The 13,276-nt window shown below is 42.0% G+C and overlaps 1 protein-coding gene across 1 annotated transcript in view; it reads left to right on the top strand.

The window, feature by feature from the left end:
• The first annotated feature begins 1,772 nt into the window (after positions 1-1,772).
• Positions 1,773-13,276, top strand: part of lias (lipoic acid synthetase) — a 34,253-nt gene continuing 22,749 nt past the window's right edge. The window contains exons 1-5 of the mRNA XM_078399693.1: positions 1,773-1,914; positions 4,034-4,206; positions 7,069-7,162; positions 8,650-8,727; positions 10,612-10,768. Coding sequence (XP_078255819.1) covers positions 1,876-1,914; positions 4,034-4,206; positions 7,069-7,162; positions 8,650-8,727; positions 10,612-10,768 — 541 coding nt within the window. The 5' untranslated portion in view covers positions 1,773-1,875. The remainder of the gene's footprint in view (positions 1,915-4,033; positions 4,207-7,068; positions 7,163-8,649; positions 8,728-10,611; positions 10,769-13,276) is intronic.

Here is a 13,276-nt window from a genome sequence, read left to right as displayed (position 1 = left end):
TCAAATAAAACTGATTATAGTGAAGTGGCCATATTTATATTTGCACTCTACCCCACTTCCCCTATTGCGTTTCCCATCTAAATTAAATCCACCAGAACAGATTGAGCTGGGTATAGAGGATCAAAGGTAAATCCATCACATTCTAAGGTGTAACAAAGGTTTACAAAGACTGGAAAATACAAGCTGGGATATGTACTTGAAAACTCGTGATCTGCATTGCAATTGACTTAGTTCTTGAATTATGTTGGGTAACTTTTTTTACTGGTAAGAACATGATGGAGTGAATGGCCTCTTTCTGCATCATATATTTTCTATCGTTCTGCAGCTTTGATACTTCAACTTCTTGCTATCACTAAATGTCAATTGTCCTCAACCAAAGATCAACTGACATGTCCACATCACAACAGAAAATATGAAGCTTTTGTGTATGAAAATATGAAGGATTTGTTGAAATGTAGGAAAATAACCTGCAATGAGCTGGGAGTGTTGGAAAAGCAGCTTCTAGATTCAGCTGACCTGCCAACTGCACCATAAAATGATATTTACTCATGAATAACCAGGTTTGGGTTGAGGTTTATTGTTACTGTCACATGTATTGAGATACTGTATAGTGGATACCCTCAAACTATCTTTAATTGGACTTTACTGGACTTTATTTTGCACCAAACATTATTCCCTTTATCCTGTATCTGTACACTGTAGACGCTTGATTGCAATCATGTATAGTATTTCCGCTGACTGGATAACACGCAACAAGAAAGCTCTTCACTGTACTTCGGTACACGTGACAATAAACTAAACTAAACTATACAGTGAAAAGCTATAGATATACCATACATAGATGAAGTATAATAGGTAGAGCAAAGGGGAATATACAGAGTGCAGAATATAGTTCTCACCATTGTAACGGAACAGTTCCTTAGACGATATCCAATGTCCTCAATGGGGCAAAGGTGAATTGAACAGTGGTTGCAGAGAAGAGAGGAGGAGCACAAATCTGTGATTGGGTGGAGACCCTACAACAATTGTAAGAAGTAATGACTGTCAGTGAGTTGCGGGCCCCCCTGTGCTCCTTCCATCCACTGTCCATGTTAAGCTCCTGAGTTTTCTGTGCCTACACAGACTATGCACAGTCTTCAGCCTACACCTTCTCATACTAGGAGCACCGCTGGTTGTTTGCCCTGTCAGTGCACCGACAGCAGACATGAAGAGGCTGCTCCTCGGCCAGCGCTCTTTTCTTCTGAGGCTCGGTGGACCTTCCTTCCAATCCATGGATCTCGAACTTCTCCGGTTAATCCTCTCCTGAATTTCCTGCCGGCTGTTGCTGTCCCCAGCGTCAGAGGGTGTCATTGTCATTGATCGCCCTGCAACTTGTTGTGTGTCGATGGCTTGTGAACAGGGTTGTCGCTGGAGACCAAAGATAATCTTTGCTGGAGACAGCAAAGGACGGAGCTGTCGTCGCTGTCGCTGTCGGGTGCAGAGGGTGGTGCTGTCGCTGGAGGTGCAGGGGGCGGCGCTGTCGCTGGAGGTGCAGAGGGTGGTGCTGTCGCAGGAGGTGCAGGGGGGCGGCGCTGTCGCTGGAGGTGCAGGGGGCGGCGCTGTCGCTGTCGCTGTCGCTGTCGGGTGCAGAGGGCGGCGCTGTTGCTGGAGGTGCAGGGGCGGCGCTGTCGCTGGAGGTGCAGAGGGCGGCGCTGTCGCTGGAGGTGCAGAGGGCGGCGCTGTCGCTGGAGGTGCAGAGGGCGGCGCTGTCGCTGGAGGTGCAGAGGGCGGCACTGTCGCTGGAGGTGCAGAGTGTGTCGCTGGAGGTGCAGAGGGCGGCGCTGTCGCTGGAGGTGTCGCCGGCCGCAGGGCCCCGTCACTCCGCTAGCCACGGACATGAAGCGGTTGCTGCTCGGCCGCCCGCGACTGGCACAGGTGAGAGGCCCCAGCCGGGAGCTGGACCGGCGGCAGCGGGAGGAGGGCACGGCGGGATGGGAGAAACGGGAAGGAGGGAGGGGATTGTCGGGGAACACTGGGGTGTTAATAAACCAGCGATGGGGGGGAATGGCATGGGCTGGAGGACGTCAGGGGGTTGAACTTCACCACAGAGGGAGGTAGCCGGGAGCAACCTGACTCGCCTTGGGTGTGCAAACCCCAAACACGTCTCCGGAGTGAAGTCGGATCATGGAGCTGTGATGTTGGGATAGGGAGAGATCAGGATTACCTGGAGATTGGGGACGGAGAAACTAGGAATATTTGGAACAGGGTGAGTGAGAGTGGAGATTAGGGAGCATCAAGCAATGTGCAGTCACTATAAGGGAAAGCAAGATATGATAGGAGTTTATATTCAGTTGGGACTGATTTTTAAAATTTAGGATCATAGTTTATAGCCGGTAGAAGAACTAATAATGTTATGAAAATACATTGGGACCATTTGACAGTCTTCTTTCGAGTCCATCATCTATGTTTCAAATGTTACATCACTGTCGTCATCTGCCCTCAAAAGGGTGCAAGCTTGTGGCGACAATCAGTAGGAGCCATCACTTGTACAGTAGACGATGGTGGTAGCAGAATTCACTCAGGACACTTCCAGTTTCCAGCCCCGCGACGTGGACGCTTCTGCTATGGGGCCATTTGACAGTGAAGAGATTTAGCAACTCTGCCCCCCAAATCTTTATTCTTATCTTCATTGGCGTACCAGTAATCAATAACAGTCACTGAACCAGTCACTGCTTGCATTCCAGAACAATAATGTGACATTGCTATTGATGTCTTGCAAGTGAAGTGATTGCTACAGTCATTCATTGCTACAGTCATCCAGGTGTTCCTCGTGTTGTACCAGACTGGAGTAATTAAATCTTTTGCACTTTCTGTACCACGCAAAGTAGACTTGCAATGTTGCTCGGATGTGAGGTCAACGTTCATTTGGTTTCTCAGCTTAGGGGAGCTTTTTCTGTATTCTGAAGAGAGGCCGTTTCCTTATCATAAGTTTACAAGTGATAGGAGCAGAATTCGACCCATCAAGTTCACTCCGCAATTCAATCATTATCGTACATTCTGTCTTCACCCACCAATGTCCTGAATTAAAAACAGAAAAAGCTCATTAGGTCAGGCAGCATATTTGCTGAGAGGAACAGAGTTAACCCTTCAGTATATAGGGGCATTTTCTAATTATATTTCAGATTTCCAGCATCTACCATTTTGATTAACATTCTTTGAGTAATATCTTATCCTAGGTAGATATATCTGGGCTGTTCCTGAATGATAAGTGAACTAGATGAATCTGGTGGAAGTATGAACACTTTGATGTTCCAGACTGCTCTTCAAATATTTATTTCTGTAAGTGATTGGTACTTTGAGGTACGGATTGGACATCCATCTCAGTGAGTGTGAACTCCCTGCAGAACTTGTCTGATGGCTCACCAGAAATTAATTTACTTCAGTATTCTCAAATTTTGAATGAACAATCCCAAACATTTCTGATTATTGGATTATTTCTCACAGGGTCGACTTGGCTCGATAGTTAAAGATCAGACATAAAAACATTAGCTCTATAAATGAAATAAATTTGCTACCTTGCTTTCTGTGATGACTGGATGTTTTTTCAATCTCGTTTCTGCCAGATGAACAGGGAAGGCCTTCATTGGCCCTTTTCTCAGAAAATATAATGGATTAGGTTGACTCCATGATAGACTGTGTTGGGCGTAGCACTTTGCTGAGTTGTTTCTTATTATGTGGGTAATGGCAGTACAGGTCCATCATTCATTTTCCGGCAAATGGTGGTCTGGTTCCTCATTTAATCTGGACAAAATTATGAGAGTGCACTTGAAATCCTCACCGGAAGTCCCGTCCCCTCGTCCCCCGAAAATATGGCGCCGCCGGGGGTGGCGGCCAATCTCAAGCTCATCAAGACTACAGGACCTGTATTCTGTATTAATGTATTGTGTAAAATAAAATGCACTTTGTGCACTATTGTCATGTTCCTTGCATTTCATCAATCTTTGAAATCTTTATCAATGTGAACTTTACCCTGATGTTGTGCAAAATATTTTAGGTTTATGCTCGCCTTCTCTGCAGTCAGCTAAAGACTTTCAGTACACTGCCAAATAAAAAGAAACAACTTCTAGAAGAGGGTCCTGATCTGCGGGAATTTATATCCGGTGAATTATCGGACAAGAAAACATGGGAAGAATACAAAGGCACTCTGAAACGCCCAAAGGGAGAAAGGTACAAGTCTAAGCATCAATTTAAATAAAAACACAAACGTAGAAAGCTATGGAGATACGGAGTGGTTCATGTAGCATCCATTATGTTGCATTACCCCAGCACTTTGTGTCTATCTTTGGTAGAAACCAGCATCTGCAGTTCTTTGTTTCTGCAAATGTGAAATTGTCCTATTTCTCAATCAAAATGACAACCAACTTGCCAGAATAAAAATGCTGGGATTTGTCTCACCTTGTATGAATTTTAATGGATTGATCTCTTATTGCTGCCAGCACTCTGGCACTTAGCAGATATGTTTAAATATATAGAATGTTATTTCCTCAAATTTTAATTGTTAGTGATTTTAAAATACTTAAAAAAACATTTTTGTTCTCTTTTTTTAATCTCTGGCTTTCAGGACTTAATTATGGCATTGAATTAACTTTTCCAACTTAGTTGTTTGTATTGCTTTGCTCATTAAGAATTCTTCTGTTTCATCACTTAACGAAAGACACAGTTCCTTGCCCTCTTAAAAACACTCAGTTGCTCTGTGAATGGTGTCATGTGAAAGTGTATTTCCAATCAACACAAGCTTAGGACAAAAACCCATAGGAAGTTTGTGTATGTGTATTTGTAAAATCCTAGCCATTGCCTGTGCCAATCTTTTAGAAATAGAATTAACAGGAGTGGAGGGAACACATAATGTAGGAGAAGGCTGGAGTAGATGTTTAGTCCCTTAAGCCTGACCATCTTTTGGTTAGACCTCAACTAATTTCCACTGAAGATTATATAAGCAAGAATCCACCATCCAATCAATGGGATTTATGGTTGTCCCCTTACCTTGTCCATTATTCCTCTAAATTCTGAAGCACTTTGATCCCCTTTTTAAAAATGTATTAATATCCTATTGATTTGACAGAATAGATCAAGGAAAAGTAGCAATTTGTGCAATTCTAGACAGAATGGCAGAGGAACAAAGCAGAGTTTAGTAGGGATGATACTGTTGTTAAAACACACTAAATCTAAGGCAAGTTGGAAAAAGCTGAAATAAAAAATGAAATGAAAATATGTTAAATTAATAGTAATATCATTCAGATTTTGAGATGGATTAACAATGTTGATACCAAGAGGCTTTTGTGACTGGAGAATCCTGAATAATCTCAAGATAAAGCATTGGCCATTTTGACTGTAGAGAGTGGATATCTTTTTTATCCTAAGCATTTTATGTTTTTTACTCATTGCTTTTTGGGTGTTTTGGGCAATACTGGCAGGTCTATCTCTAAATGTCTTTAATAAGATGGTAGACAGCTGCTTTCTTGAACTGCTGCAGTCCTTCTGGTGAAGCATTTTAACCCAGCAATGATGAAAGACGAACAATGTATTTCCCAACCAGGATGGTCAGTGACTAGGAGGGGAACCAAGGAGGCTTGATGGTGTTTCCAGGCTCCTGGAGCTCTTATCCTCGTTGTCAGAGTAGTGACTACAGTACATTTTATAGATGATATACACTGAAACCACTGTGCATTGGTGATGGAAGGAATTAATGTTTTGGGTAGTTGACACATTGCGAAACAAGTGGGTTGTTCTGGCCTTAATGGTTTTGAGTTTCCTAAGAGTTTTTGGTAATGCATTTAGCTGGGCAGTTGGAGAGTTTGCCATCACACTCCAGACTTATAGATGGGGGAAATGCCCTGAGGGCAATTGGAAGATGAGTATCTCACCACAGGGTAACCCAGCGTCTATCTTGCTCTTGTACATTCATATGACTGTTCATTTTGTTTCTGATCAGTGGTGACCTTTAAGGTGTAGATAGTGAAGGACTCTGAGATGGCAGTGCCACTGAGTGTCAAGGATAAGTGGTGGAGTTGCATTACCTGGCACTTTTGTGATAGCAATGTCATTTGCCATTTATTAGCACAGGCCTGAAAGGTGTCTACACCTTGCTGCATAACATAGACTCCTTCATTTGCTGGGTAATCATGCATACATCAGTAAACATCCCCACTTTGGTCCTTAAGATGGAAATAAGGTAATTGATGAAGCAACTAAAACCTATTGGGCTTAAGCTACTGCCCTTGTTGAACTCCCACAACAATGTCGTGAGGCTGGGATGATCAATCTCCAATAATCACAGTCATCTTGCTTTGCGCAGGGTATGACTCCAACTATTGGTGTGCTTTCCCCTTGATGTACATTGATATCAATTTTACCAGGCTTCCATGATCTGTTTGTCAAATGCTGCCTGCATATCAATTTCAGATACTCCTGCCTTGCCTCTGGAGTTATTTTTGATTCATATTTGGTTCAAGGTTATGATGAGGTCTGAGGTTTTAGGTTTTGCTGGCAAACTGATTATTTGTGAGCAGGTTACTGGAATGCAAGTGGTGCTTGAGTGCACTGTTGATGACATCTTCCATTACATTACTGATGATTGGGAGAAGTTTGATTGGGGAATAACTAGCTGAGCTGGATTTTTCCTATTTGCTATAAACGGGACAAACTGGACAATATTCCACATTGGGTAGGTGTCAATATTTTAACCAGGCTGGAACAGCCAGGCTAGAGCACAATTGGTATTGATCCAGAAGCCCCAGAGCCTCCACTATATGCAGTGTACTCAGTCGTTTCTTGGTGTCAAGTGGAAGAGAGGTTTGTGTGACCAGTAGTGGATAGAAAAGAATGCAAGGTGCTTTTGAAAGCCTGTTGCCCTACATTGACTGTACTGTAGCTTGCCTTTGATATTTCCATCCTTATTGAAGACCTCTGAACAGTGATTGCAAGTTACTAATGAACCTATGTTTGATTCTGCAGCACAGTGCAGAGCTCATTTTCAAAGAAAAAGAACTATTGAAATGATGTGATTTGTAATTTTATTCAAATTTCTAGATTACGATTGCCTCCATGGTTAAAGACAGAGATTCCTCTTGGGAAAAATTATAATAAATTGAAAAATACTCTTCGGAATTTGAATCTGCACACTGTAAGTACTTGCCTAGAGGCTGTGTTGATGTATCTTGTACAGACACTCCCTGAGTTACATAAGGGTTCCATTCCTGAGAGCTGTGGCTAAACTGATTTTTTTCATGAGTGAGAAACAAAATATTTTTCACAACATTAGCCTGAAATAGTTGAGCCTCCTGATACACAACTTTGTTATTTTTCAGTGTTGCTCCGTGCTGTTACTCATTTTAAGTAGCTACCCACATGAATAAATTTTCTATAATTTTGTTTCATCAATTATCTATGTTCACCCCAACACTACCCATAATTAAACCATGGAACATATCCGGTTGATAATACATTATATAACTAGTTTGTATTTCTATAATTAACTTTCCTATATTAAAATATTCTTTACTCAAATTGTTTCATAAATTTAAAGTTATATTTCCATAAGTCAGGTCTTCTAGAACCTAGGGAGTCCTGCATATATAAATCAAGAGCACCATTATTTACAAATTGAAGTACAGGAGTTTTATAAAATAACTAGACCAAGTGGACCCGTTGGGCCCAAACCTCTCCTGCATTGGTGCAGCACTCCCTCCTCTCCCCCTCCTCTCCCCCTCCCACTCCCCCTCCTCTCCCCCTCCCACTCCCCCTCCTCTCCTCCCCCCAACTCCATCCCCCTCAACCTCCTTATCCTCCCTCCTCCCCCACTCCCTCCCTCCCCTCCAGCCCCCCCTCCCCCTCCCCCCCTTCCTCCCTCCCTAGGTGATAGATTTAAACTTTAAAATGTGAATAACGTAAAATATAACACCAATTTCAATAAAACTACCATTTTTACCATTAAAGTGAAGACGGTGAGTAAGGTGGGCCTAAAATTGTCGCGTTATCGTGTACCGTTTTGGCTGAAGTTCAGTCACAAACAAGATAACAAACGAGAGTTTTAGTATATAGATGGATCTTTTGCCACAGAATACGGTTTTCTCTACTCCAGCAATGTACCCAGTTTCTTTCTTAGTTAATAGAACCAAGCTGCACCAGTGTGTCCTTCAACTTCTTTATAGTTCTATGCAATTAGCAGTTTATCTATTGGAACTATTGCTAAACCTTATCCTTTCTACATTTAACTCCCACACAATTGTTTTCACCCCTATTACCATATACCTACCAACTGATTGCCTCAACTACTTGCAGACATTGAATTTTGATCTGTTCTTGTCTAATTTCTCTTCTTGTTACCCTGAACCTTGCACATAATCACCAAAGATGTGCAAATACTGCTTTTCAGAAATTTGGATGGGGATAGTAGGGTGGAATGAAAGCAATCATCTGAATAATTGTCCCTCTTGTTAAATAAATTATCACTGACCCAGTTTTGGGACTGAGTGATTAACTGGTATTCATTTTCAAACTTATTTCAGGTTTTTGATACAAACTTGAGCAATTTGAGTTTGTAGCTCCTTAGTGGGTGATTATTTACTTGTGCATATTGTCCATGTTATTAGATCAGTTTCCTGCTTTTAGGTATGTGAAGAGGCAAGATGTCCAAATATTGGAGAATGCTGGGGAGGAGAAAAAGGCACAGCCACAGCCACTATTATGGTGAGATGCATTAATTTGTCATGAAAGAAAATCTTGTGTTTGCTCAATAAAGTTGAATTGTTGCTTCCCCTTCTCACTGGAAAGGTTTGGAAAAAAGAGATCCACCACTGTCCTCTATCAAGGCACCTTTTTAGAATCTTGAACAGCACAGGAACAGGTCCTTTGGCTCATGATTTCTGCTGACCATGATGCCAAATTAAACTAATCCCCTGCCTGCACGTAGACGATTTTCCTCCATTCCTTCATAATGTATCTAAGAATGAACAACATTCATTCTTTAAGCAGAAGCACTCTCCAGTAGCTGATGGAGTTCTGTTTGTAATGTTTGTATATTCTCTTAAAAGCTTGCTATCAAGATTGCACATTTGACGGTGAGTTGCAGATTATTAGTAGAGCAGTGCATGCTGAAACTGGCAACTTGAGGTTATGAGACCTGACAATACAACGCTTTCGTTAAAAATGGTATGAGATGTCAAAGCAGCGTTAGGATGCACAATGCTGATTTAATACTGTTAAAGTGTAGTAAAGCAATGTCGAGGCATACTTAGTTGTGGGTCTTCTACTCCACCATTCCAGCTTTCAGACTGTTTTAACCATTGAAATATCTCTTAAATACCTCATCATTGGATACTTTGCTTCAGACGGGAATACAAACATGATTTAAACAAATAGTTATGCAGGCAATTCAGGAATTTTAGACCAACATCACGTTAATAGCTTAGACAAACACTGAGAATGGTCTCTCTCTCCATTCTTTTTAAGTAAGCATCAAACAGACTTGAGTGCAAATTTCAATTATGGTTTTCTCTAATCACTGGCCTTTAATTTGAAGTTTCTGTCCAGAGGTTTCCTACTGTTAACATTTCTTAAAAGATTTATATTGGAAAGTTTTTGTCTTGTACTCTTTTCCTGCTGGGCCCTCCGTTAATATGTAATTTTAGTTCTAGAGATACTGCATGGAAACAGACCACAGACCCCTCAGCACACTGGATCCATGCCGACCAGTGATCACCCTGTAAACTAACACTAGAGGGTCTCGACCCGAAATGTCACCTCTACATTTTCTCCAGAGATGCTGTCTGACCCGCTGAGATACTCCAGCGTTTTATGTCTAACCTACAAAAGATGTACATCTTTGGAGTGTGGGAGGAAACTGGAGCTCCTGGAGAAAACCTACACGGTCAAGGGGAGAACGTACAAACTCCGTACAGACAGCACCCGTAGTCAGGATCGACCCGGGTCTCTGGCGCTGTAAGGCAGCAACTCTACCGCTGCACCACTGTGCCGCCCCTGAATATAATTTCACCTCAGTGGTAGCTAATAGTTTTGTATTGAACACTTCATTTGCCTCATCCATATGACTCCAATGTAATAAGATGTTTTCGAGTATGATAGTAACATAGCTGAATCTGATCCTCCAAGATCCCCGTATATCAAATACACTTTAGTGGGACTGAGTGGCTGGTTTCTTTCCTGCTGCTGTGATTCTATCCTACATGCCTCCCCATGAATACGATGACTAAACAGATTGGTTATTATTGCACTTACCCCTTTAACCATTAGTAGAGCTTAAAATGATATCCTGTTTAAGTCATGTAGTCTTATGATGCTGCCCTACTAAAGAATAGGCAAATGTGTTGCTGATTTATTCTGGTGTTTAACTATCCAACAGCTATCCAACAGCTATATACTGAATTTATGTATTTCAAAGTATTTTCTGAGTTCATAAAATGTGTTGATTTGTCAGGGTAAATAGAGATTTGTAATTAAATATACTTTTGATACTTTACTTGCGATGCAATTCAAAGCTTTCAAGAGTCCACTTTGATAAATAAAATGAAAGTTGCATGTTTCCACTTTCTGTGTATTGCTTCCCCTTGATAGTTAATGGGTGACACCTGCACACGAGGCTGCAGGTTCTGTTCAGTAAAAACCAGTCGCAAGCCTCCACCTTTGGATCCCAATGAGCCCATCAACACAGCAAATGCAATAGCAGAGTGGGGCCTTGACTATGTTGTGCTGACTTCCGTGGACAGAGATGGTGAGTTGCCTAAAAATTGATAGTTCATTGTTTATTTTTTTTATTGTGGGGAATTTGGAATAGATGTTGGTTTGCTGTTATTCTACACAATAATACCATGTTATGACAAATATTAAATTGTGGGCAGGGAAATCAGGGAAAAACAGTTGCGGCCACAACACCGAGCCTTGCGGCATTCCACTCGCCACTGCCTGCCATTCTGAAAAGGACCTGTTTACTCCTACTCTTTGCTTCCTGTCTGCCAACCAATTTTCTATCCATGTCAACACCCTACCCCCAATACCATGTGACCAAATTTTACTCACCAATCTCCCATGTGGGACCTTATCAAAGGCTTTCTGAAAGTCTGGATACACTACATCCATTGGCTCCCCTTCATCCATTTTACTTGTCACATCCAAATGCACCGTTATTGCCTCTTTAATAATTGACTCCAGCATCTTTCCCACCACCGAAGTCAGGCTAACTGGTCTGTAATTCCCCATTTTCTCTCTCGCTCCTTTCTTGAAAAGTGGGATAACATTAGCTATCCTCCAATCCACAGGAACTGATCCTGAATCTATTGAACATTGGAAAATGATCACCAATGCGTCCACTATTTCTAGAGCCACCTCCCTGAGGACCCTGGGACCATCAGGCCCAGGGGATTTATCATTCTTCAGTCCCATTAATCTATCCAATACTATTTCTCGCCTAATGCAAATTTCTTTCAGTTCCTCCACCCCACTAGACCCTCTGTCCTCTAGTACATCTGGGAGATTGTTTGTGTCTTCCTTCATGAAGACAGATCCGAAGTACCTGTTCAACTCTTCTGCCATTTCCTTGTTACCCATAATAATTTCACACCGTGTCTGTCTTCAAGGGACCCACATTTGACTTTGCTACTCTTTATCTCTTAACATATCTAAAGAAGCTTTTACTGTCCTTCTTTATATTCTTGGCCAGCTTCCCCTCATACTTCATCTTTTCAGCCCGTATTGGCCGTTTTGTTACCTTCTGTTGTCCTTTGAAAGTTTCCCAATCCTCTGGCTTCCCGGTACTCTTTGCTGTGTTATTACATCTTTTCTTTTAGTTTTATTCCATCCCTAACTTCCCTTGTCAGCCACGGTTGCTTCCTACTCCCCTTAGAATCTTTCTTCCTCTTTGGAATGAAATGATCCTGTGTCTTCCGGATTATGCCCAGAAATTCCTGCCATTGCTGTTCCACCATCATTCCTGCTAGGATCCCTTTCCAGTCGACCTTGGCCAGCTCCTCTCTCATGCCTTCATAGTCCCCTTTGTTCAACTGCAACATTGACACTTCCGATTTAACCTTCTCCTCAAATTGCAGATTAAAACTAATCATATTATGGTCACTACCTCCAAGAGGCTCCTTTACCTCGAGTTCTCTTATCAAATCTGGTTCATTGGATATTCTTGCTATTGAGGGCGTGCAGTGTAGGTTCACTAGGTTAATTCCCGGAATGGCGGGACTGTCGTATGTTGAAAGGCTGGAGCAATTAGGCTTGTATACACTGGAATTTAGAAGGATGAGGGGGGATCTTATTGAAACATATAAGATAATTAGGGGATTGGACACATTAGAGGCAGGAAACATGTTCCCAATGTTGGGGGAGTCCAGAACAAGGGGCCACAGTTTAAGAATAAGGGGTAGGCCATTTAGAACGGAGATGAGGAAGAACTTTTTCAGTCAGAGAGTGGTGAAGGTGTGGAATTCTCTGCCTCAGAAGGCAGTGGAGGCCAGTTCGTTGGATGGTTTCAAGAGAGAGCTGGATAGAGCTCTTAAGGATAGCGGAGTGAGGGGGTATGGGGTGAAGGCAGGAACGGGGTACTGATTGAGAGTGATCAACCATGATCGCATTGAATGGCGGTGCTGGCTCGAAGGGCTGAATGGCCTACTCCTGCACCTATTGTCTATTGTCTATAACACTAAATCCAGAATTGCCTTTTCTCTGGTAGGCTCCATTACAAGCTGCTCTAAGAATCCATCTCGGAGCACTCTACAAACTCTCTTTCTTGGGGTCCAGAACCAACCTGATTTTCCCAGTCTACCTGCATATTGAAATCACCCATCACCACAGTGGCATTACCTTTCTTATATGCCAGTGTTAACCCCTGCTGCAACTTACACCCTACATCCGAGCTACTATTTGGGGGTCTGTAGATAACACCAATTAGTGTCTTCTTGCCTTTACAATTATGGCCCCTCTGGTGACACTACACAAGACTGAAACTAAAACTGTGATTTTTCAACAGATGCTACTTTATTCCTTTTGCTAAGACAAAGAACTTCTCAATGTTTAGGAACAACAAAACAAATATAGCAACAAGAGTGCAGTTAATATTATTTGGCAAGAGATAATAAAGAATTTTAGCCATTACATGAATCTTTTTCATAGGTTTAAATTCTCCCTCAGAGTATGGGATACATTAAAATGTTTATTTTTTCTTTTATTTTGATTTTATTGCAAAAAAAAAGTGATGGTTTCTTGGGTCATTTTATGTGAT

This window comes from Rhinoraja longicauda, chromosome 1 (genome assembly GCF_053455715.1).
Source record: "Rhinoraja longicauda isolate Sanriku21f chromosome 1, sRhiLon1.1, whole genome shotgun sequence".
Taxonomy (NCBI): Eukaryota; Metazoa; Chordata; class Chondrichthyes; order Rajiformes; family Arhynchobatidae; genus Rhinoraja; species Rhinoraja longicauda.
The sequence above is the reverse complement of the archived record's forward strand: the minus strand, read 5'-3'. Positions and strand labels throughout refer to the sequence as shown.